Source organism: Botrytis fragariae (assembly GCF_013461495.1).
Source record: "Botrytis fragariae strain BVB16 chromosome Unknown tig00000006, whole genome shotgun sequence".
Classification (NCBI taxonomy): Eukaryota; Fungi; Ascomycota; class Leotiomycetes; order Helotiales; family Sclerotiniaceae; genus Botrytis; species Botrytis fragariae.
The window spans coordinates 720678-746663 of record NW_023500988.1 but is presented as its reverse complement, the minus strand read 5'-3'; the positions used below and the strand labels follow the sequence as shown (position 1 = coordinate 746663).

General features: G+C 41.5%; 5 protein-coding genes across 5 annotated transcripts; 3 read left to right on the top strand and 2 right to left on the bottom strand.

The window, feature by feature from the left end:
• Positions 1-1490: 1490 nt before the first annotated feature.
• Positions 1491-5529, bottom strand: Bfra_001404 (putative zinc finger protein; the record flags this gene model as incomplete). Its single annotated transcript, XM_037331835.1, has 4 exons — positions 1491-3905; positions 4151-4413; positions 4471-4542; positions 4605-5529. 4 exons carry the CDS (start codon positions 5527-5529, stop codon positions 1491-1493), a joined length of 3675 nt encoding a protein of 1224 aa, XP_037195989.1.
• A 1946-nt stretch (positions 5530-7475) lies between these two features.
• Bfra_001403 (putative snare docking complex subunit protein) lies at positions 7476-9832 on the top strand (the record flags this gene model as incomplete). Its single annotated transcript, XM_037331834.1, has 5 exons — positions 7476-7515; positions 7596-7818; positions 7881-8266; positions 8315-9158; positions 9217-9832. The coding sequence occupies 5 exons, from the start codon at positions 7476-7478 to the stop codon at positions 9830-9832; spliced, it is 2109 nt and encodes a 702-aa protein (XP_037195988.1).
• Positions 9833-13024: 3192 nt separating this feature from the next.
• Bfra_001402 (putative tripeptidyl-peptidase 1 precursor protein) lies at positions 13025-15144 on the bottom strand (the record flags this gene model as incomplete). The annotated part of the gene is made up of 4 exons (XM_037331833.1): positions 15051-15144; positions 13531-14990; positions 13416-13469; positions 13025-13322 (listed from the first exon to the last, which is right to left on the bottom strand). The coding sequence occupies exons 2-4, from the start codon at positions 14982-14984 to the stop codon at positions 13025-13027; spliced, it is 1806 nt and encodes a 601-aa protein (XP_037195987.1). The 5' UTR covers positions 14985-14990; positions 15051-15144.
• Positions 15145-16208: 1064 nt separating this feature from the next.
• Bfra_001401 (putative phosphotyrosine protein phosphatase protein) lies at positions 16209-16827 on the top strand (the record flags this gene model as incomplete). The annotated part of the gene is made up of 3 exons (XM_037331832.1): positions 16209-16344; positions 16404-16501; positions 16567-16827. 3 exons carry the CDS (start codon positions 16209-16211, stop codon positions 16825-16827), a joined length of 495 nt encoding a protein of 164 aa, XP_037195986.1.
• Positions 16828-18869: 2042 nt separating this feature from the next.
• Positions 18870-22145, top strand: Bfra_001400 (putative chitin synthase protein; the record flags this gene model as incomplete). Its single annotated transcript, XM_037331831.1, has 4 exons — positions 18870-18888; positions 19257-19465; positions 19537-21398; positions 21446-22145. 4 exons carry the CDS (start codon positions 18870-18872, stop codon positions 22143-22145), a joined length of 2790 nt encoding a protein of 929 aa, XP_037195985.1.
• Positions 22146-25986: the final 3841 nt, after the last annotated feature.

The following is a 25986-nucleotide window of genomic DNA, read 5'->3' as shown; positions in this document are numbered from 1 at the left end:
GAGATCCTCGTTCTTCTTATCCTTCTACTCCATCTTAAACACTCGCTCGCATCCACACATCCACACATTCACACATCCACACACCCATACAAGCCCTTGAATCCTCTAACTAACCCAAGTTTCGAGTTCCAATTTTCGGGTTCGGGTTCGGGTTCGATCTCGATCTCAGTCTCGAGTTTTCTCTGAGTATGAATCCGGATGCTCTCTTCTCTTCTCCCCCTTCTCTGTTGTAACTTCCCCTCAACCCCCTTCTCTCACCTCTTCTCTTCTCCGTCGCCTTCTCATACTCCTCGCGTCCCCAGACTCCTCAAACCTCTCTCTAACTTCCATTCCAGTATTGCTAAACTCCAATCTTCACTCCCCTCCCTCCTCTTCGATAAAGCATTCTCATTCTCATCTCCACCCCCATCCCCATTCCTATCAAAACCAACCCCTCAATTTCACTCAACCCATCACATCCTCACCTAAAATCTAAAATCCGATACCCTCCTCTGCACTACAAATCCCTATACTCCAATAAACATTCCATTCATAATCCATAATCCATAATCCACAATCCATAATCCATAATCCATACTCACACCCATCCCATCCCCACCAACAAACCACCCTCTCACCAAAAACACAAGATCCCAATTACAAAGATCACAATACAATACATGAATATTGATATTAACATAAACAACCATCTCATCTCATCTTATATCTATTTCTTTTCTTCTACACACATTCTACATTCTACCTCCTCATCTATTCCTCCTTTTCCTTTCCTTTCCTTTCCTTTCCCTTCTCATTCCAATCTCCATCTTCACAGCTACTTCCCTATTTTCCATCCCTCTTTCTATTTCTCTTCCTCCCCCCAAGGAAAAAACTATCATTCAAATATATCACCTCATCACTCCACTTCACTTCACTTCACTTCACTTCACTCCACCTTGTCAATTTGAATTCCATTTTCATTTTCAACCTCAATTTCAATCACCTTGCAAGGTTATAGATGCATAAGACGAGGTCACATAAAACGAATCCTCAAATTGTATCATGAAGTTTTGATTTTGATATTGCTTTGATTTTGATTTTCGTTTCTATTCTCATTCTCATTCTCATTATCCATCCCCCTCCCTCCCTCCCTCTTCTCAACTCTCCTAAAATTACAGAACAATTCTCTTCATACACATCCATCCATCCATCCATTCACGCGTTCAATCCCACCACCCATCACTTCCCACATACACGAATAACCCCAGCCCAAGAAATATACATATTCCCCCTCTCATCCCATAACACCACCCACCCACCCATCCATCCATTCATGCCTTTAAACCATGCAAGTTGACAACCATTATACTTCTCCACTTCTCGCATTACAAAAGAAAGAAAGAGAAAAAAGAACGAAAGAATCCACGCTCATACACATACACATGCAAATGCAAATGCTCTTCCCAATCCCAATCCAATCCCAATCCCACTCGCACCCTCACCACAACATCTCAATAACGATCTCTCCCCTGATCCTCCGGTTCATGACTATAAGTACACGCCGCGCCCTTGGCACACTTTCCCTCTCCCCAAAACTTACACGGTTGTTTCTTTCCCTTGTACTGTCCATTTTCATCTAACGGTTCCCATTTTGTATCTTTCTTCCAATCCTTTCCTTGTTTACGCCATTTATCGTTATTGTAATTACTTTTACCTCCTCTCGAATCTCGATTTTCATCACTTTGATGACCGGGCCACCTGGATGAGGAATCCGTAGGAAGGGAAGGCGCATAGCCTTGAAGAGCGGGATTATTGGACCAGGCGCTAAAGTCAAATTGCTGGGGTGTTGATGATGATGTTGGGGTATCGGCACTTGTGTTGTTGTTTCCGGTTAAACTCGCTAGGTAATGTTGGACTTGTTGATTGACGTCTGGGGCTGCGACTTGATAATTCATAACCGGTTGAGTCATTTGTGGTTGGTAACCCTGCATTTGAGGAACTGGCATTGGAGGTACCATTGAAGGAGCGGGTGGAGCTTGAGGAGCTTGCATTTGTGCAAGAAGTCTCTCTTCTGCAGCATTAGGATGATCCTTGTTATAACCATCCCACCAATCCTTCTTTTGTGCTTCGTTCATCCACTCAGGTGGTTCGATAGCTGGATATGGTTTGCCCTTCAAAGTCGCGACAACACGTTGAAGATTCTCCCATGCTACGTCCATTATGGGGTTGGATTTTGGTGCTCCAGCAAGTTGTTGTAATGCAGGCATACCATTATTTGAAGATGATGCATTTTGTGTGAAACCACGAGCTTGGTTATCTAGCAGTTCTTTGTACTTTCTTTCTTCCAAACGACTGATCGCAAGGGTTCGTGCATATTCTGGACCATACTGGTGAATATCTTGAAGTCTTTGGATCAACCAAGGAGCATTTGGATACTTCAGCTGTTTTACCGTACCAGTAGCGGCATCATTTGCAGAAGATGGTTCTTTTGCAGATGGTGGAATTTCTGAAGGATCATTATAGATTACAAGTAACTCATTGGCCTCTCGTCGCTCTTGTTCCTGCTGTTCCGGAGTAACAAACTTAACACTTCCACCTCTGGTAATATAACTTGGACCATATGTAGTATGCTTATCCAGATTGGAAAGATCGACTTCAATCAAAGTAGGATAAGGTCGATCCTCACTCATACCAGACATGACTTCATCGTCGTCCTCGTCCGTAGCCTGAACACGTTGCTTATGCATCATACCCTCAGAATGATTATTACGTGCATCTCTCAACATACCATCTTGACGTCCCTCATCTTCTGCAACCTCATGTTTGAATAAACGAATTTGTTCAAGTTCATCATCTGGCTTGAATTTGACTCTAAGATGTCGTCTGCTTTCTTTTCGCTCACGACGCTTCTTTTCTTCAGGGGTTTCTGGGGGTCCAGCCGCTGGCGAAGCCTTCCTTGGTGCCTCAGGTGGTTTCTCGATGCTGGCCAAGATATCACCTAACCTGGATGACATTGGCGGCGGTGGAGGTGGTGATGGTTCCTTCTTCTTAGGTGGCGCAACCTTTGGAGCAGGCTTAGAAGTTGACTTGGAGGAAGAAATACCAAGAAGGTTGACATTGGATCTCTTAGGTATTGGAGGCAATTTTGTTGTCGAGGTAGGAGTGCCAGAAACATCAGTAGCAAACTTCTTATTTGGTTTGCCGTTACTGGTATCCCCTTCATGAGGTCTTTTTGATGAGTTTGGATTAGTTGCTGTGGGCTTCAAGGTATCTGTAGCTCGAGATTTAATTTGTTCTATCTTTTCAAGCTTCTTCTTGGTATCTTCAGCGCTAGGCAATGTCTGATCTATTTTAGAAGCTCTTCCCTTTGCATCAACTGTGTTATCCATTATAACTTTAATGTAATTTTTAATCTCTTGATCTCCTTTCTTATTCCAACGCTTTGCAAGAGCATCAAATTTACTCTTCGTAAGCAAATCTTCTGTGAGTGTTTGAAATTTGGCAAGCAAAGCAAAAACAGCTCGTGGAAGTTTACCAATGTAATCTTCTGTTTTTGTACATTCGATGAGTGTGGCTGTCAAACCACTAACTAATTTCTGGTGACCACCAAGATTTTCGACAATTGAACCATAGCCGAGCTTGTTCGCTGCCTCAATTGTTTGATACAGAGCTTCTGATAATTCGGAACGATGTGACTTGAGTTTTTGTAATTGTACCTCGGGAGCTTTAGATGTTGTTGCTTCTTGTAATTTTGCCGTGACATCCTTGATTTGGGTTCGAAGAGCGATGAAAGTATTGGCATAATCGTTCATAGCACTTGTAATAGCAGCGGCACTTGGACTAGAATTGGGATCCTTCCAGACAATTCCTGTGGCATCCCATCGGGCAGCACTAGGAATATCACTGGGGCGCGTGAGTTCACGTACCTGTATTGATTAATCATTAGTATTCATTTTTGTAATAATTGGCTATAAGCCATGGGTTGGCATATCAACAACGTCAAGGCATGTATGCGAGCAGGCTAATATGATTGTCCACTTAAGTATCGAAATATTTCACACAGAACACGTCGAATATCTTATTGTGGAATAGTAACAGCAGATGCATGTCATACACATGATAAAGATCGATCACATTCAGAAATTATTGGGGAGGGGGAATTTGCACTTACAGTACTAATATCTATTGGAGGTGGCACATCTTCTTCCTCTTCATCTTCATAATCAGACTCTTCTTCCGAACTTGTTTCTTCTTCTGAAGTGCTTGATTCCGTGGGTGTTGAAGACTTAGTTGGCGTGTTTGTACCATCAGAACGTACGTTAGAATCTTTATCAAAAGCAGATCTCCCAGTGCCTTTATAAGTGCTAACATGTGTTTTCTTCTGTTTTGGCGCGCGAATTTTCTGTGAACTTTTTGCTGGTGTTGTTGAAATTTCTGACCGAGATATTAGTATTGAGGTAGAGGTAAACAAAGAGATCCAGTGATACCTACTTGATTTATTCAGTCCCGGTACCAATTCTTTTCCACTTCTGGATTTTCTCGGATGATACTTTGGAATGGTATCTACCCAAAAGATGTTAGCAAATTTGATGTCTCGAAGAAAAGAAGCGTTTGAATGTACTGACTCTTTAGTGCAGGAGGAACTTGTATAGGCGTATCCTCCCATGCGAGAAACGGAGCATATGAAAATCTTGGTCTTGAAGAAGTGTTGTTCGCAACAAGATCTGGATGGGTGACTCGGAGTGGGTTTGGGGCCGGAGCAATGGGTTGAGGTTCGGGAATCTCTCGTTGACGAGGAACAGCAACAGCAGGTGCCGCGGTAGAATATTGCTCTGTGATCGGAACATGTTGCTTTACCTCCTCCTTTGGAACAAGATCTGTAGGAATTGAAGGATACCGCACGGTATTGTTGGACGAATTCTGGTCCATCTTTTGTGGCACAACACCATTCTGAGGTTGGTTAAAGAAATGATTATCATTACTTTGTGTCCTTTGGCCATAGTTATAATTTGGTTTACTACCTATTCCACTATTTGATCTTTGAAAAGCAGCCGATGGAATCCCACTGTTCATTTGCTGTTGAGCCAACAAACTGTATTGAAGTGTTTGAGGAGAAATTGTGGGGTGTTGGGTGGCATTTTGCTGATACGGGAAAGAAGTCTGAGCTCCATGGTATGAATTTGATTCTTGCATTGAAGGATCGAGACCGTAAGAGGTAGGAGTGAACATGTCTGATGGTCTAGCGTGTTGATACTGCGCAGCAGCATATGCAGGACTGTTCGTATATGACAGAGCGTTATACGTAGGTTGCTGATGAGATTGATGAGAAAGATCATACTGTCCATAAGAAGGTTGAATATTCGAATATCTTCCATATGGATCTGATTGTATATGCTGCTGCTGAGGCTGTTGTTGAGATTGTTGCTGGGATTGAGATTGAGGCTGTTGGTATGCATATTGGTCTGCCGCACTTGGCCAAACTGACCCATTACTCAACAAACCATCGAAATCAACATCATCTGGTATGTAACCATGATTATCACCGTCCATCTTGAATTGTGAAAGTGAGATGTGGTCACGTGAATGGCCAAAGGGTACCTTGGTAGGATTAGAGTGGCTCGGTAAGAGACGCTTAAGTGCGGGTAACTAGCTTTTCGAACTAGGCTCGGGGCGTGGCTAGAAAAATGGCGCGGTGTGTCCCGAAAGGTAAAAGACCAGGAGTAAAATTATTCGTCTATTCGATTTATGGTAAAGTGGATGAATTGGTTTGGTCTTATTGGGTAAGCTATACAACAAAGAACATGAATTAGCTGACGAGTAAATTTTTGATTAAGCAACCCCCCATGAAAGAATGAAATCCCATCTTGATGGCTGGGCGGAAAGTAAAAGTGCGTGGTGGGTGGAAAGAGAAAATGTGAGCAAAAAGAAAAAGGAAACAAAAGACAAGTTTTGGTGGGCAAGGGGAATTGTATGTGTGTTGCGGTATGCAAAAGCCACAGATGACGATGACAATGACGATGCTTGCAACTCTCTGATCATATGCGATGCAATAATCCATCCGTTGAAGAAAATCTCTGGAAAGATAATAGTAATTGACCATTATCACACCTCACTTCTGGGTTATTATCAAAATGCGTGATGTTCCATGAATGTACCTCTTTCGTCAAGTACACTCAGCAGTACAATCACGCACTCTTGGGGGTTCTAAACACCAGAAGCCAGATAGCCAAGAAATACTGTCGGTAAGAAGAAGTACAACCGCGGCCTGCACAGTGCAATATAGTCCAGTGAAGCCAGGTTCGAGATGTATAAGTCTCCCCTCTCTGCAGCAATGATACAGACGAAGATCTTCATATTGAAATGATCTTCTCTCTCTTCACTGTGCTATACGACATGGGCAACTTATAACATCTCGACCTTGCACGTTGATATGCGGTCCCTTTCCGACCTCTCTATGCGAAAGCAAAAGCGTGAAAGCTTTGTGTCTATGCAGATTGAGGATTCTTGGGGGGTGGCAATACAATATTCTGGGTAGGGGGAGGGGGGTAAACGTGTAGTTGTAGATAATTTGGCCAGCTTCAATTGCATGGCGTATCAAGATTTGGTGGTGTTGTGTGTATTCAAAGTGTTACCATACCCTTTTGTTTTTCTGAGGTCTTTGTCTGCTTTGCGCACTTAGATCTGCCCTCTTGAATATCTTCTCTATAGTTATACACTCTTATGAGTGAACCAGCAGCCTGTTTCTGTTTCAAATCCGGTCACTTTTTGGGGGTTTTGTTTTTGTTCAATAATTAATTTGTACGATCATGAATTCTGATTAGAAGTAAAGTTGGCGCGTCCATGTAATAACCATCAAAGAGAAAATGTAAGGGGGACAGTTGATGAAATTGGGGAAGAGGTGAAGAGGTGAAGAGTTGAAGAGTTGTGTTGATGAAGAATTGGGTGATGGTGATGGTGATGGTGATGTTGTTGTTGATGAAGGTCGATAAAGTACGAAAGAGAAATCCAATTTTGATGGTGTTTTTGTTGTGTATTGTATTAAAGAAAGGAACAAGAGATTGAAGGAACGAACGATTGAAATTGGAGGAAAGCGTGGGAAAGTCCTTTTTTCTTCGGTTTTTAGTTTCGCCTGCAGAACGTTTCGCCGTACAAAAGAGAGACCCCCCTTGTACCTGGATTGGATTTGATGACGCTAAAACATTCTGAGTTTAGATTCACATTATTGGATACAATTCACCAAGGAAGTTGATACTCTGATACTCTCATACCTAGGGAAGCAATTCACTAGGGAAATCTACCTACCTACCTACCAACTTGACCGATAAGCTATCGCAAATGTCGCAGATGTGTCCTTGAGTAAAGTCGAATCATTCCATACCTTTCTTGAATTTCATCCACCTAATCATACTTTGATCATTGCGCATCTCAGTACTGGTATTACATGATATATTCTAGCCAATTTGGCTGAATCACAGCCTTGGAAATCAATAACAAATATGGCAACTTCACACAACTCACTCCGGGATCGTCAGATCAGTATGTAAATAAATCCCTCCCCCGCCCCCCAATATTCTAGCTCTTTTGCATACTGCAATACTAACCATCTCTCTCTGTAGGATCAATTGAGCGCATGCTAAATTTGAATCATGAGTCCCCCGAATCCGCGAATGCCCACGATCAAACATCACACACTGGAATTGCGGTGCCATCAGTACCTATTCTAAATGAAGATGGAGAACCAATATGGAAGGTCTTGGTCTTTGACGATTTAGGACGAGATGTTATCAGTAGTGTACTACGAGTTAGTGACTTGAGAGCTTGGGGAGTTACAATGCATATGTATGTTGATGTGCGGGGAAGCAAGAGCTTCAATGTTACTTGGAAAATACTGATGGACTTAGGCATATTACAGCAAATCGACACCCTATTCCAGATGTTCCAGTATTGTATTTGGTGGAACCTACGGAAGCCAACTTAAAGGGAATCACCAGTGATCTCTCGAAAGGTCTCTATTCTCCTGCCTACATCAACTTTCTCTCCTCGATACCTCGCGCATTATTGGAAGATTTCGCAAAGCAAACTGTGGAAGCTAGAACATCAGAAAATATTGCACAATTCTATGATCAATACCTGAATTTTATTGTGGGAGAACCGGACCTCTTTAGTCTTGGGATGAGAAAACAGAATACATATTGGGCATTGAACAGCGCAAAGACAAAGGATGAGGAATTGGACAACGTGGTTGATAGGATTGTCAGCGGACTCTTTAGTGTTATGGTCACAATGGGTAAGATATTTGATGATTTTGCATTGGCGTCCAACTAACAATTTACAGGCGTTATGCCAATAATTAGATGTCCTCCTGGTGCAGCAGCAGAAATGATCTCTGCCAAACTCGATCGAAAATTAAGAGACCATGTCCTAAATTCAAAAGATAATCTGTTCTCTGGCCCCGCCAATCGTCAATCTACTATCGCGCCCTCTGCTCGACCTGTTCTTATCATACTTGACCGAAACGTTGATTTAATTCCTATGCTGTCGCATTCCTGGACATATCAGTCACTCGTACATGATGTTCTCAAAATGAAGTTAAATCGAATTACCGTCGAGACACCAATAGATGAGGAGAATCCTGCAAAGGGCACAACTAAAAAGGCCTACGATTTGAATGCGAATGACTTTTTCTGGGCAAAGAATTCCGCTGTGCCGTTTCCACAGGTAGCGGAAGATATTGATGCAGAATTAATGCGATACAAGGCCGATGCAACTGATATAACGAAGAAGACAGGTGCTTCTTCCATAGAAGATCTCCAAAATGATACGAGTGCTTCAGCACAACATCTGAAGGCTGCCATTACCTTACTTCCCGAATTGAGAGAACGAAAAGCTGTGCTAGATATGCACATGAATATATTAGCTGGACTTTTGACCGGCATAAAGGATCGACAATTGGATAACTTCTATCAAATGGAAGAAAATATCATGAAGCAAACAAAAGCGCAAATGCTTGAGGTTATAAATGATGCAGATAAAGGCAAAGAACCAACAGATAAATTGAGATTATTTATCATCTGGTACTTAAGTACCGAACAAGAAATCACGAGGGCTGAGATGGACAAATTTGAAGAGTCATTGAAGACTGCAGGTGCTGACACTACATCTCTAGCATATGTCAAACAGTAAGTCATCATCTATTCATTTGTTTGATTTAGTTGATGCGACTAACAAACAATTCAGAGTTCGCACCACAACCCGAATGACGATGCTCACTACAGCTCCTACCCCTGCTTCTCAACCACCAAGTACATCCGGCGATCTTTTCCGTGGTCTCTCTTCCATTTCTTCTCGCCTCACCACATCCCTTAAAGAAACTGGTATTACCACCAATTTCGATAATTTAATATCCGGAGTAAAGAATTTTCTTCCCGCAAACCGTGATCTTACTGTCACAAAAATCACAGAATCAATTATGGATCCTCAATCCGCTTCTAGTTCCGCAATAGCAAAAACAGAAGATTATCTTTACTTTGACCCTAGATCCGCAAATGCAAGGGGTACCGTACCACCAGCAAGCGCGAGCAGAAGAAATGAAATGCCAGGAAGTCTACAAGGACCGGGTATTACACCAAGTTTCGGTATGCGTAGACAAGGGTTTAGTGAAGCAATTGTTTTTACTGTTGGTGGGGGTAGTATGGACGAATATGGAAATTTACAGGAGTGGACGAGAAGGGTTAATAAGGAGGGTGGGGGAGGAATGGGGAAGAGAAGAGTGGTTTATGGAAGTACGGAGTTGGTTAATGCGGAGGAATTTTTGAGCGGGGAATTAGGAATGCTGGGTGGTGAATGTTTGTAGGTTGAGTGGAAGGATTTATTGACTTGATATATCATGGAATGAAGAAAACACACAGTTTGATGTGTGGAAATGAGAGGGAGAAGTGGTAAAAATAGCTGTATAGCGAGCGAAGCGAAATATTTGAATGGAATATGATATGATATGATATGCGTTATTTCCATCATTGGTATTTCCTCTCTCTCTCTAAAGATCATGCAGTCAGTAGTCAGTCAGTCCAGGTGATTCCTCTCTTTCGTATGTGCTTCGGTGTTCACTCTTGTGATGGCATTCTGCCTTTCTTCTGTTAGTGGCTCTTTTGTTTTGTTTTGTCCTGTTATGGTATAGTATGTTGTCTGATCTTGTATTACATGTTTGGGTGTTTATATCAATTATCTTGGCTATCTTGCGTTATAATATATTCATTGTTGGAAATTGAAGAATGGAGATTGAAGATTGGAGATTGAAGATTGAAGATCAATAAGGGAATAGGAATAGGATTAATATATAGTAAGGTAGGTGGGTAGGTATGTAGGTATGTAGGTATGTAAGAGAAAAAGAAGAAGGGAGAAGGGAGAAGAGAGAAGAAAATTAAGCGAGGTCCTTGAGGTTGATGGAATGGTATGGGGTGATGGTATGGGGTGATGGTATGAGATTGATTGTTTATGTGTGTGTATATATATTTTATTTTGTTTTATTTGTTTTGGATATCGATATTGATATTGTTTGTATTTGGGAATTTGGTGGATGAGGATTAGAGGTTGGGAGTTGGGAGTTGGAGACTTGAGATCTGAGGTGTAAGGTGTAAGTCTGTCGGAATTTGGGCTTGAGATTTTGCTATGTGTACCTATCAGGTAGGTAGGTAGGTAGGTAGGTAGGTAGGTAGGTACTATATTGTATGATAAGAGGGGAAGAAGGGAAAGGGAAGAGGAAGAGAACCTCGGGGAGGCTGGTTTATTTTTGAATGAGATTTATAGTCGAGATTTTTCTTCTATAATATAGTATTAATAGGTAGGTAGGTAGGTAGGTGAGTATCTTTTCCTTTGATGTTCAGGATTACTCGGGACTGTGAAATTGGTGGTGCTTGTATTTTTGGAAGGGGGTTTTTTGGGATGAGATGTGTAATAAACTTTCATCTCTTTTAGTTATGGATTCTGGTTGTGAATTGCAAAGCTTTCTCTCTGAGAATCTCATGGTTTGTTGTTTAGAATGTATAATTAGACTTTTTACTCTTCTTCTTCTTCTTCTTCTTCTTCTTCTCTTTTATTTTGATTTCTACCAAGTTCTATTACATAGATATCGCAAGGATAATTTCTTTAAAAATCTAGGTGATCTCTTTTCAAGATATGTGGTAGAACCTCTTCCTCTCGAGTCTCTATTCTCTTCTCCTGGATATCCATTACACAATTCTACCCCATTCTTTCAAACAGACCTCTTAAATTTTTGTTGCATATCTCATAGCTCACGTTCTGAGTGCCTCATAGTTCGTGTTTGAAGATATGCAACAAACCTAATCGTCCTTCATTGTACTTCCCCCCCTCCATTCTTTCGAAGAGATCTATCAAGCTTTTTTTGCATATCGCAAACTATGTGAACATAGGTGAATGACTTCAATTCAATGGCAACCGTACTAAGCCCAAAAGAGACTAGCTATTTTGGTAGCCCTTGTTTAAGGTCTACTATCTTCTGTAGAATAGCTAGCTCTTTAGATAGAATACAATAAGATATTTGGGATCTACTATATGTGGGTATCGCGTCTTCGTATCCTTCTCATACAAACACAAACCTCACGTCCTGAGAACCCAATAGTTCTTCTTTGAAGATGTGCAACACTCCCTAACTTTCCTCTACCACCTTTCTCTAAAATAGACTTATTGAAGTTTTATTGTATATCTCGAGGCATTCGTCCTAAGAACCCAACAGTTCGTCTTTGAAGATATGCAATAAAACTATATTCTTTGTATTATTTGTTTCTTGAACCTTATTATATATCTCAAAGGCTACATCCTGAGAACTTGATAATTTGTTTTTAAAGATATACAACAAACCCATTTTCTCCATCTCACCTATTCCTTAACTTTATTACACATCTCAGAACCCACATCCTGAGAACCCAACAGTTCTTTTGAAGACATACAACAAAACACCTCTCTTTCCATACCACCTATCCGCTAAAATCAGTTACCCATCTCAAAAGCAATCATTCTGAAAATCTAAGCGTTCTATTTTCAAGACATGACATACCCAAGAACTTTATATCCTCCTCTTACCAATAAGAGTCTAGAAGGCGAATTCAAGTTGTAGTGTATATCTCAGAACTAACCATCCCCCAACCCAAATCTCGGAGTTCACTTTGAGATATACGATGTAATTCCATCTGCATCTGCATCTCCATCTCCTCCCTCTCTCCCTTCCCACACAACCCGATCCACCCTCCTCCCTCTCAAAACTCCATCATCTAATATCCACCATCTACCTACCATCTCAATAACCTTTCCGATTCATTCCCTTCCTCTTCTATCTTTCCCTTTCTCCCCTCCTCTTTCCTTTCCCCTCCTCTCCTACTCCCTTACTCTTTCATCCTCCTTTCCCCTCTCACATCTCACATAATACACACACCTCAAACTCATCACCAAACTCATCACCAAACCCAAACCCAGACCCAGACACACCCTCTCTCCTAAATTCCAATCTCCAATCTCCAACCCATCCTTCATTTCTCCATTTTCCTATCCTCAAGCTTCAAGTTTCAGCTTTAACTATTGAGTATACTTTTATTAAATTATTTTTAGATTAATTCTTATAATCATTATCATTATAAGATTCTTTATTTCAAACTTCAAACTTCAAACTTCAAACTTCATACCTCTCACTATATATTATATATCTTATACTCACACTCCAACCCTCTAAATTCTCAATCTCAATCTGTTTACTCAATTCTCGCTAGCAATTTTATAACTTTGTGTACTTATCTATACATTCAATATCAAATTCCTTAGCAGAGGAGTCTTGTAAATCATAATGTATGTATGCACACCAATATCTGATGTTATTTTCAAAGTAGTACATGAATTTGTATTTGTATTATCCTATCTACGACCAACAAAAACAACCCCCTAGGATAAATCTTCGAAAATCCCGCCGCTACCCGTTACCCGAGCGAGACAAATCCATTTTGTACTTTCTCTACTCACTTCCCTCATCCAAAATGACTTAATCCTTTTGATTAACCAACTTCAACAAAGTTGCGAAATCTGGGGTTCCTAATCCAGTCACTGGATCCCATCCCTTGGTCGCATTCCAACTAGCATATGGTACGAATGGAGTTGGTAAGCCGGAGTACACATCGATTCCCGTGCATCCGGTGCTGCCTCCATGAACAATATCGGTAAGACCTTTCTTACCAATTGAGTAGAGCCAAGGGTTGAGGAATCCGAGGGGTTTACGTCCGGCGTTTAGACGGGCGTTGTTGAGGAGGGAGATGATACCTGCGAAAGCTGGGGAGGATGCGCTAGTGGGAAGGGATGTTAGTTGAGGTGGAATGTGAGAAGAGGGGAAGGAGAGGGGAGAAGAAATGAGGAAGATATAAGAAAATAAGTCATACCTAGTTCCAGAAAGTAATTGATCTTGTGCAACTCCGGTGATAGAATCAACATCCCTGAGATATAGTATTAGTATGAAAACTCACAAGCCACTTCATATGGAGAGAAAATACTAACATAACATGGAATCTAACACCTTGTGCCGCAACATCTGGGAAACCACGACCCTTAGGATTGTAAAGACCCTTCCATCTAGAACCCAAAATCTTCAAGTATCCCTTAACAGCATCATCTTGATACGAAGGGCGAGGCCATCTATCACTGAAACCGCCCGAGGAGAAAGAAACTGCTGCTTCTGGTTCCACGTATCTAGTTCCTCCGACTGAAGTAACATAAGGACAAGCTGCTGGGAAAATGGGCAAGAATCGTGTAGTATTCTTTCCATCATTAGTTTGGCAAGCCGATCCTACACCGGTATCTCCAGAGGAGAAGAGAATGGATACACCTCTCATACCTAATTGACCAAACATTTTACACACGGTTTTAGAATAAGCTTCTGGAACAGATTGCTCATCTTCTCCATATGAAGTTGTGATAGTTTGTGGTAATTGGTTGTTTGGGAGACTCAACATGTAGTTAAGATAGTCCAAATATGGCTCATTTTGATTGTCGTCTAATGATGGTTGATCGAGATCTGGAACGAGAATTCCTAGACCACCGGTACTGTAGTAAGTAATATTGGTATCGAAACCCATGGCAGCAACATATTGAATATCCAAATTCGCTTCTCCATCATTGTTTGTTGAGTTTTGTGTAGCCAAACCTCCGTTGATGAGTGCATAGGAGAAGTTTTGGCTAACAGCATATGGAGCATATTTCTCCAAGAAAGATTCTAGACCATCATACTTTGCCCATTGACCAAGGTATCCAGCGACTCCTAGACGTGACTCGGGATTTGCCTTAGCAGTGTAGTTGCCGATATTGTAAAGATCTCGCAGACATTGAGGAGTAATTGTAACATTGCAGGCAGTAGTATTGAGTGTTGGTAAAGAAAGAGCACCAAAGTCCTCACGGAATACTTGGCTGCGTTGTGCTCTAATTTGACCAAACCTGGTTGTAGGTTGAATCATTGTAATGTGACTCGAAACCTCTTTTGGAATGGAATATCCCAATGTTCGAATTTGCTTATTCTTCTTTTGATCTTGATGGGCGTAGTAATGGAAAGTGGTATTCAACATATCCTCCGCTTGCTTAATTGAAGTACGGAAGTTGATCCATTCTCCATCATTGTGGATGTTTGACTCGGAGATACCAGATTTCTCCAACCATGATAAGACGGCCTGAGTAGTCTGATCAGCTGGCTTGATGAATCGTTTAAGCTCTTCACGCTCAAGATGTTGACCATATTCACTATGATCAGGTGACGAAACGGCATAAAGCTTCTGCTCGAAAAGTTCATGATCTGGTTGTTCCAAAGCAATTCGAAGCTTGATTGTTTTATATGGGCGAGGCTTCTCGAGCTGAGCCCAACCTTGCGGGATTTCGCGAAGAGATTCCAAGAGCTCCATGGAAGACTCGCATGCAGCAAAGCTACATACTGCCAAACCAGAAACCACGCGAGAGAACTTCATCTTGATCTTTAAAGTTGATGTGTTAGCAATGTTGTATTCCCCTTTTGGCAATCGTGATCAACTCACGATATTGAGCCCTAGAAAGGACTATGAAGATGTATCAACAAGAGAACACCAGGAAAATCAGAGGTGTCGAAGTTGGACTTGGAAGAAAAGAAGTGATCAACGAGACGGGAATTGCTTGCTTTTTGTACTTCATCATACTATATTGATCGCCTTCGCCTTCGGCTCAATAGAAGAGGGGAAGATCGTAAAAAGTATTGTTATCTCATTCACCTAATGTAAGCCAAGAAAGATGTGAAGTATATGTTACAAAAGAGGCAGGTGCTATCGGCCGAATCTCTTGGTCAAATGGTGCCATTCGTCGCCCTCAAAGATGCAATTGAGTCTATGATGGTTGGAATTTGCTGAATTTCATAACACTACACTCTAACCTTAAAAGCTGCCCCTTATCAATCTATCGTTGTCGCGGTATCGCTCTCTCCAGAAACATAGGACAAGATTGACACAAGGCGCGAACACATACTTTGGTTCCTGATCTTGTCCATCATGCCATTACTTGATCTCAGCTTACAATTCGGCTTGGCCTGCATGTTCGACACGGTTTGGATATACACTTATGCTCATGTCCTGCATTTCACTCGAAATGTAACCGATATGAAGTTGTACAACCTTATCACCATCCGGATTCGGATAGCATCCCCGGCTTGTCCCAACAGTGAACGATGCACCGCGCCTTGGTATTCACACACTACTTCTGGAATATATGCAGGTATCCCACCATTGTGATTGGATATTCCATTTACCAGCCTTGGCTGACATTGTGAATATATCGACTTGATAAGCACCATTGATTGGCTTCCTATCTTACACCTGCATCTGCGGTAAATGAAGTAAAGATATGCGGGGAATTTGTCAACGGGAATAGATGAATGAATGGCCAGCTTAACGATCAATTTAGAGATAGATGTATTATCTGACAATCAATTGATAAATGAAAGTTGGGATGTGGTGGAAATTATGTAGAAATGAAGGAGTGATAGTCGAAATAAAAGATATCGGCATCGGAAAATCCGTTTCGGGTCCTAATGGTCGGGTGGCTACAGATTGATCGTCAAATCAAATTCTTCTTCAATTCAAGATATTCATTCGAACACTCTCATATCCAACAAAGAGCCCCCAAAAGCACTCGAGTACATCTAAACAACTTCAATATCTATCACAATGTCTACAGAACCAATTTCAGTCTTGTTTGTCTGCTTGGGAAACATTTGTCGTTCAACCATGGCGGAGGGAATCTTTAGATCCATGGTTTCCCAGGATCCTTACGCATCCTTGATATCTAATGTTGATTCATGTGGTACCTTCATTCCGGTTAATATTTCCTTCATATATTTTGAGATTAATCTTTGGATGTAGGAACTGCGGCCTATCATACTGGATCTTCCCCAGATTCACGTACCATGGCTACGCTTAGAGAGAATGGAATTTGTGATTATAAGCACAAGGCTAGAAAGGTAAGCTTTGTCTGATACATTCATCACACTGCTGGTGGAACTTTGTTTATTGACATCTCGTCTAGGTTTCTATCAATGATTTCAAGAATTTTGATTACATCTTTGCTATGGATAGCAACAATCTTGAAGATCTTCTGTCCTTGAAAAAGAGCACGGAGGGTAAAGCAAAAGTTATGTTATTTGGAGAGTATGCAGGAGGTTCTAGCCCCGAGGAAGTAGATGATCCTTATTATGGCGGGAATGATGGGTTCAAGGCTGCTTATGAACAGTGTACGAGGTTTTCCAAGAATTTCTTGAAGTCGACGTTTCCGAATGTTGAGAAATGAAGGGGGATTTGATGTCATGATGCCATGTATATATGGATAGATGATATATGGATAGATATATGGACGGAAGGATAGAGATCACAATTATATGAATGCCCATTACCATTAGTCCATGTATTAGTGGGGGATGCAATTTGACTTTTTGAGAAGCTTTTAACTATCATGATGACATGCATGGGAAAGTCTTCGTTTCATAATGATTTTCATGTCGTTATCCAAATGTCGGTGAGTGCATTTCCTATGAGATGATGGGGTTAATAAGTGTCTGTCAACATAAACTTTTTCTCAAACGATGTCGAGACGAATAGCAATCGCATCCTCGGAATTACACAGTCTACCGCATACGAAGTAGAGATACCCTTTAACGTTTTCATGTATATGACATGATTACCTATGCGCATAAAGGCTGACATATATATTGACACGACCGTTGAAGCAAACTCCCCACCATGGAAAACCCCGCTGGATATGATTCGCACGATGAACGTCCAAGAAAGCAAACATATAACGAAAGATTTTACGATGTTACCAAAATGCATTGCCAACATTCAACAGCTGAAAGGAAGCTGCATATACGTTACCTTAATTCGTGTTTGCCATCGTCTGAACCACTTACCGTCATTGTAGATGATTGAACGCGAATCTTTCGACATCTCAGCCACCATATCCAAGGACTTGAGAAACTTGAGAAACTCGAGAAACTCAAGATTTACTCTATAAGCCGTCAATGTAGTATGAAGGCGGAGTTAGGTATGAATATAAAGCATGAATGTGACGTCGGGAAATCGGTAAAGTCGATCGATGTCCTTGAAATCATACGGACCCGGTAGATGCTTGAACATCTATACTCAGCCTCAAACGTAGGCTTCCAAAGGTTATACCAAAGAAGCTTCCGGCTCAAAGGATCTTGGAAGTACCGATGGTGGCATCTCTTGCATAGCCGCATCTGTATTGTCCAAAAAGGCTATGTATGAAAGTCCAAATGAGCATTGATTGGTTGAAAGGAGAGTTTGAAGTCTTGCTGCGGTACCTTGCTATGTGCACGTGGTGGTTGAATGCATTTGGTTTTAGTGAAGATTCTATTTTGAGACCATTTTTAGTTCTTACTTTAGTTCTTGGAGCGACGTGTTTCCCTAAACTCTTAGTATGAAGGTAGTGCAGCGCTTCGTATGCCGATGATTTGACACAGAGATCCTTATGAGCCACTGTTAAGAATAAGAGGCGTTGCAATATGGATTCCGCTTTTTTGGTGAGAGAAGAGGGAAGAGAGAAATCAAAAATGGAAAATTGAGAGGTTGGGTCATTTTGAACAATATATCAAATCACAGTTAAATCATTAAATCATGTAATTAATTCCATTATTGTGAAATTCGATACCTTGCGTGATTGTAATTATCCAATCTTCTCTCGACTCACGAGCCAACTGAGCCAGCGTCATTTCTTTGAGGGGAGAGAAATCTGCTCCGTGCTATCCAAAACACCCAGACTCGCCCACTATCGATATCTGATGATGTGAAACCTGAGAACCGTCTATGTTCGAGGACTAGGTAGATACAAGATAATCACCACCATGTACGAAAGGTACAAGGGAACTCCAAGGATTACTTTGCCTTGGCAACCACTTTCTGATCATCCACTCTGTTTACAATCCCTACCAAATTTCTAACATCCTTTTTAATGCGCGGCCCTCCTCAAGGTGAAACCACCTCTCACAAGCAGAAATTCCATTTTACTCGGTGCAACCTACGCCAAAAAAATATTGGCAGCTCTTCTAAACTCTGTCTTCTGTGCTTTCGTATCTTCGTATCCTGACTCTCGGGGCAGAAGGAAGGAAGGAAAAGGGGCGAAGAAAAGTTAACTCTAACCTTACGCATCAACATAATCCATCTGCAACCTTGCACATCTCACTTAGAGGATTGACGGCAAGACATTCCCAACTGAGCTTGAGCCCATCGCAAGGAACCTCATTTTGCTCCCACGCAATCCCCTTCACCCCACAGATCTCATCACAAATAGGACGGTTAATTTGATACATCGATACCATGTCCTATAATCGATTAGGTATGTCCTCCTATCTAATTTCGCACATCTATTCTCCACCTTCCAAGCACACATTATCCGAGTTTCGCGTGGTGATAGCAGTGAATGATTCTCATAATTGGATTCAAATCGTATTGTTGTCTTGAGGACCATTCACGTCGGCCAGTGTATCCAGTTTTGCGGCGCATAGCAACCAACACGAAAAGGCACAATCAAGTTGAACTTTGCTGCGCAAGAAGGATTCCTTGATGGAACACTGAATCACTTTAGACATTCAATCTACCTCCTGCTACGGCAGAAACCTCATTTCTTCTTGTGGAGAGGACTATCTACAAAATACACACTTTTGTTTGTTTACAACAAGCCTTTCTAATATTCAACTTACACAGATCCGACGGGCCAAGGCCAAGACGATTATTACAATATGAATAATAGACATCAGTCGCCGCACCCTCAAGGGTACCAACTAGAAGATGCGCCATATGGAAGACCACATACTACTTCACCCGGTCCTGGAATGCACAATCTCGAGATACCCATGGGTCCTGGAGCACATAGAGTTGGAACACCAAGTGATCAATTGCAAGCTCAACCATCTGTAAGTACACATTTGGATGTGCCTTGTGTGCCTGCAGAGAGATATGATTATCGCTAACATGTATCATACAGTATTCGGTCGAGCATTTAGATCAAAACCAATACCATCAGCGCATGCCCCTCAATCCCAGTCAAAGCTACGACTCGGAATATTCTCTAGATCCTAACGCGCATCACGATGCTTACTACCAACCTCCATACCAACCCTCTCCTCATGAAGAACACCCTTTACATAATTACCCCCCAGGGCAAGATCCCTACTACAATGACGATGATGACCATCAACCAATTTTACAATCGCATGAACCTTATGGGCCAGATCCGCACTCAGCTAGTGGCACCGATTACAAAGGCGGTTATGACGGGGCGGGACAATCTCCATCTGCGACACCTGTACCTGCGTTAAGAAGATACAAGACAGTTAAGGAAGTCCAACTGTTCAATGGAAATCTCGTACTTGATTGTCCGATTCCTCCCAAACTTTTAAATCAAGTCAATCATGCACCACCACCGGAGAGAGATGAGTTCACACACATGAGATACTCAGCCGCAACATGCGACCCCAGTGAGTTTTTCGAGGAGCGCTTCACATTGCGACAAAAACTCTTTGCAAAGCCTCGGCACACAGAACTCTTCATCGTTGTCACAATGTATAATGAAGATGATGTATTGTTTGCTAGAACAATGCACGGAGTATTCAAGAACATTGAATTTATGTGCACTCGCAAAGATAGTAAAACATGGGGAAAGGATGCTTGGAAGAAGATCGTAGTGTGCGTGGTTAGTGATGGACGTGGTAAGATCAATCCAAGAACAAGAGCTGTTTTGGCTGGTTTGGGAGTTTATCAAGATGGAATTGCGAAGCAACAAGTTAATGGCAAGGATGTGACGGCACACATCTACGAATATACGACTCAAGTCGGAATTGCTTTGAAGAAGGATATTGTTACACTCACACCAAAACAGCAACCCGTTCAATTGCTTTTCTGCTTGAAGGAAAAGAATCAGAAAAAGATCAACTCTCACAGATGGTTCTTCCAAGCCTTTGGTAGAGTACTCGATCCTAACATTTGTGTACTCATCGATGCTGGTACAAAACCAGGAAAGGATTCAATTTATCATCTATGGAAAGCTTTCGATTTAGAACCACATTGTGCAGGAGCGTGTGGTGAGATCAAAGCTATGTTGGGTCCAGGAGGAAAGAATTTGCTTAATCCATTGGTTGCTACCCAAAATTTCGAGTACAAGATGAGTAACATTCTGGACAAACCTCTTGAATCGGCATTTGGATTTATTTCGGTGTTGCCAGGTGCTTTTTCTGCATATCGATATGTTGCGTTACAAAACGATAAAACTGGAAATGGACCACTGGAGAAGTACTTTGCAGGAGAGAAAATGCACGGAGCAAACGCTGGTATTTTCACTGCTAACATGTATCTTGCCGAAGATCGTATTTTGTGTTTCGAATTGGTATCAAAGAGAAATTGTCACTGGATCTTGCAATACGTCAAGTCTGCTACTGGAGAAACCGATGTACCGGACACAATGGCCGAACTTATTTTGCAACGTCGAAGATGGCTTAACGGAAGTTTCTTCGCTGCTATCTATGCTCTTGCTCACTTCTATCAACTTTTCCGAAGTGATCACAGCTTTTTACGAAAAATTATGTTCTTGATTGAATTCACATATCAAACAATTAACATGATCTTCGCTTGGTTCGCTCTCGGTAATTTCTTCTTGGTCTTTCACATCTTGACTACATCGCTCGGAAATGATGATTTACTGGGCAATGTTGGTGTAATTCTTGGTGTTGTTTTCGAATGGCTTTACTTGTTTACACTTTTGACCTGTTTCATTCTGGCGCTGGGAAATCGACCTCAAGGAACGAACAAAGTTTACATGTCTATGGTTTATTTCTGGATCATCATCATGATGTGAGTATTTTCCGCTTTACTTCATTTTCTCCTACTAACTGGCATAGATACCTAATGTTTGCTTCAATCTTCATCACGGTTAAATCAATTCAAACTCAACTTGCGAAAGACCAATTCAATTGGACAGATATTATCAAGAATCAAATCTTCTATACTCTGATCATTTCTCTCGCCTCAACTTATCTACTCTGGTTCATTTCTTCCTTTTTATTCTTCGACCCATGGCACATGTTCACATCTTTCCTGCAATATCTTCTTCTCACCCCAACATATATCAACATTCTCAACGTTTACGCTTTCTGTAACACTCACGATATTACATGGGGTACCAAAGGAGATGATAAAGCCGAGAAACTTCCATCCGCTGTGCTCAAAGCTGGTGGTAAAGTCGACGTCAACATTCCCACCGACGATGGTGATCTCAACGCTCAATATGAATCCGAAATGCGCAAGATTCAAATCAAAGCTCCGCCTGAGAAACGTGAATTCTCGGCAGAAGAGAAGCAAGAAGATTATTACAAATGGTTCAGATCTTCAGTAGTGTTGTTTTGGTTGGTTTGTAATTTTGCACTCACAAGTGCGGTGCTTAGTACAGCGGGCTTGGAAAATATCGATACGACTACTGATGATACGACGAAGAGTACGATTTATATGGCTGTGGTTTTGTGGAGTGTGGCAGGATTGAGTTGTTTTAAGTTTATTGGTGCGATGTGGTTCTTGATTGTTAGGATGTTTAGAGGTGTTTAGTGTTCTGACAGAAAGAGAGATGAGAGAGGAATGGGGAGAATGTGGTTCCGAGAATGGAGAATTTAAAGATATGAATGCACTGGATATGCAACGAATGGATAGGATAGGATAGGATAAAGATACCCCAATTAGCGGAGGTGGATAGGGGAGATGGTACATACAAAATGTATGTACTCGCGTGATTTTACCATTTTTTTCTTTCTTCTTCTTTTATGATTCATTAGGAGCGAGAGGATTTGGGAATTCTTATGATTGCATGACTTTATTACTTGGTCTCTTGTGAAGGGAAAAGGGGTGATATTTTATATGTATAGAATGGATGGAGTTTTGGAGGGTGGAGATGAGATAGGGATAAGGGTTGCAGATGAGGAAAGGGGAAGGGGTTTAGAATATTAGGAGGGAGATCATAGAGATTAGGTGAGGGGGGTATGAATATGAAACATGAAATATGAATAATAAATGTTCTTTGGAAAAGAGTTTTGTGTGTGAGTGAATGATCTGTAGTGTTGAGCGAGTAGTGTGTAGTGTGGGATGTGGGCTATGATAAGTGGGGACGAAAATTGAGGTAAGTTAGATGCAGATAGGGGAAGATAGATAGTATGAAGGAGGTCCTGCAAAATTAGTCTTTAGTAGTTCTTGGATGGTTGAGTAGATTGCGTAGATAATGTACATAGGTAGTTAGGTACCTAGGTTGTTTAGTTAAAGTTTTTGAGGGTTTCGAGTGCATGATATGGGGGTGGGGTTTAAGTCTACCTAACTAGGTTAACCGAATCGAATCGAAGGGAAGTGTCCTTAATTTTTGAAATGTTGAATCAATGTCTTGATACATATTTTTTATATGTAACCGAAAATGGTGTGTGAATTATGATATGATATATCCATCTACCTGAGATTTGGTACCTCATAGGTTTCTATTTTATCTTTTGCGAGATTTGTATAGTTATCTCTCTTAATCGATTGCCTTTTTTTTATCTACTCAAATATCTACCTACCTACTTTGGGAAAAAAAATCTATATATAATTACTTAGTAATTCATCAACCACCATCCCGCTCTAAATTCTCCCCAGGCTCAGAATCACAATGCACTCAACCCCAAGCCCCATCCCCCAACCAAATCATCTCATCCTTCTCACCTGCCACGCTATCTATGTTTCCGGACCCCCAGAGCTCGAATCCTCATGGCTGCTCGCTTCTTTTCAAAAAGACGGTCGGGAATGGATGACGTTTATTAAGCATATTATGCGTGCGGCAGAATTATGGAGGGGAGATGAGAATAGTTTGTTGGTTGTTAGTGGGGGGTGTACGAGAGGGGAGGTGGAGAGGAGTGAGGCGAGGGGGTATTTTGATGTGGGGGTTGAGAGGGGGGTGTGGGGAGAGGGGGATTTGAGGATGGGAAGGGGAGGGGGAAGAATTGTGCTGGAGGAGGAAGCGTTGGATAGTTGGGAGAATTTGGTGAGGGGGTTACTGGCTTTTTGGAGGGGGACGGGGGAGTGGCCTGGGAGGATATCGATTGTGAGTCATGGGTTTAAGAGGGAGAGGTTTGAGGAGTTGCATTGTGGGGCTTTGGGGTTGGGGAGGGAGGGTTGTTTTGGGGTTAGAGGGGGAAGGGGAGGGGAAGAGGATGGGGGAACGGAGGAAAGGGGAAAGGGTGGGGAAGGGAAAGGGGTGGAAGTTGTGTTTGTGGGAATCAATCCTGAGTTTATGGATGAAGAGAGTGAGGAGTTTGATCGGGAGAAATGCGAGGATACGGTGAGGGGAGAGAGGGAGAGGGGGTATGGAGAGTGGAAACGAGATTTGTGGGGGACGGGGAGGGTGTTGAGGGGGAAGAGGGGAGGGAGGGATAAGTGGGGTGTGAAGGGGGAGGAGAGAAAATTGTTTGAGAGTGAGGAGGAGAGAGTGAGGAGTGGATTGAGCACGAGGTGGTTGGATGAGTGGGAGGGGGTGAGGAGAGAAGAGGTGATTGTGGAGGAGGGGTTGGCCTTGGAATTGATAGGGTGGATAGATGAGAGTGGATGAGGTAGCATGGTGAGGGTGGGTTTGTGAGGTCTGGGATAGAAGAATCTGTATATTTTCATCATTCCTACTAATTCAAAATTCAAAATTCAAACTCCAAAACTTACAACTTGAGAGTTCATTTGCGATAGTGTTCACACTGCGACATCGTCATTCTTTTAATACGGAACATTTTTCCAACAGGCTGAAAGGGATTCTACCTTCGTGAAAAGTTCTCATGGAATTATGATCTCGCTTTTTTTTTTGATTGTTTTAGATTTTTCTTACTGCGCGTGAGAATCTTTGTATGTGAATATATGGATGGATATACCAGTCAAAGATGGTCGCTTGCGAATATTTAATAGGGGAGGGAGAGGAGAAGCTGTTGGAGAGGGAGGAAAGAGAGAGGGATGAAAGAGAGAGGGATGAAAGAGAGAGGGATACAGATATACAATAACACTTTTTATGTTTCATATCTACCTACCTAACTATCTACCTACCTATCTATTTATCTACTTACCTTTGTATCTCACTCAAAAAATGACATCAAAAAGATATATAGATATAGATGAATAGATACTTCACGAAACTTTATTTTCAAAGGTTGGGAAAGATAAAATTTAATTTGAGCCTTGCAAACGTGATTTGATTACTGTACTGTATATAGGAGTAGGATGGCGGGTTGTGGTTGTATGATATGGTATGGAATATGGGATATGGGGTGCTTATGTATGTTGTTTTTGTTTTCTTTTGATTCGTGGGGAAGTAGTTGGAGAGGGAGATACGAGGAGCAGAGAAGGAATGGAGTATGTACAATAGATCTTGAGGATTTCTTGGGTTTGAGTGATGGCTGAGAATTGAGATGGAGAGTTTACTTTTCTGTGCTTCACTTCGTTTAATCTTGACCTTGAGTTCACTGATCTGTAATGGTTTGGATTCTGGAAGAGTCTCGCTGAGATATTACTAAATGGGTAAATACTAGGTGAGTGTCTCTTTCAATGATGCCATAAAGGTTATCCAGATAAAAGCGAGAAGATTGGAGTCAGCGCTAGATGCATTTCGCTTGTTATGGCAGGAACTCTTCTACGTGAAAGGATATAAAGAATTGTATTTCAAAAGGGATATTGCCTTTCTCTGTTCAAAATTTGCGCTTGATTTGCTTGGAGAACATTGTTATATGCGAAGATGTTGTATAAATAAGGAATTTTATATCGACCTGGTAGTATCTCCCAAAATGAATCGAAGTTTCTCGTATAGTAACATGTATACTTGTAGCTTCAATGGCTTTCCCAGTCGTTCTTTCCTTATTTACACTTTTGGGTGCGAAGATGATGACACAAGGAGAATGAACTTTTCTTGCTGTGAGAATTGAACTTCGGGAGATGGTGATGAAGATTTAGAGACTTGATTACTTCTCTTCTTTCTCTTGTTTTCTTTTCACTGATAGACAATATGTGTTTACGGTACCAGAATCATCAATTCTAGCCACGTAAAATAATCCTGCATCATCTTCTCTCACACTTTGGCCTGCGGCACTGGGTGTTCGCGTATATATCCTCTCATTCTCACTCTGGCCCTCGCCCAAAAACTGCTAGAAAGAAACGGCCAGTCAATATTACTTCATTCTTCATTCATTCAAGCTCGCTTCACTTGAGCATCTTCAACCTTTGGAGTCAAACTACGTCTTTCACTGAGGTAAATTGATCTCTCAAGCATTATCTTAATCTGTCTGAGATATGTACGGAATTTCTCTTGGCTAAATCAGACGATAGTACCTAGGTATGCTGCTGCTGTTGTTGTTGTTCTAGGTGATTATGATACTTTTTAATTCATGCTTTCCTATTCAAT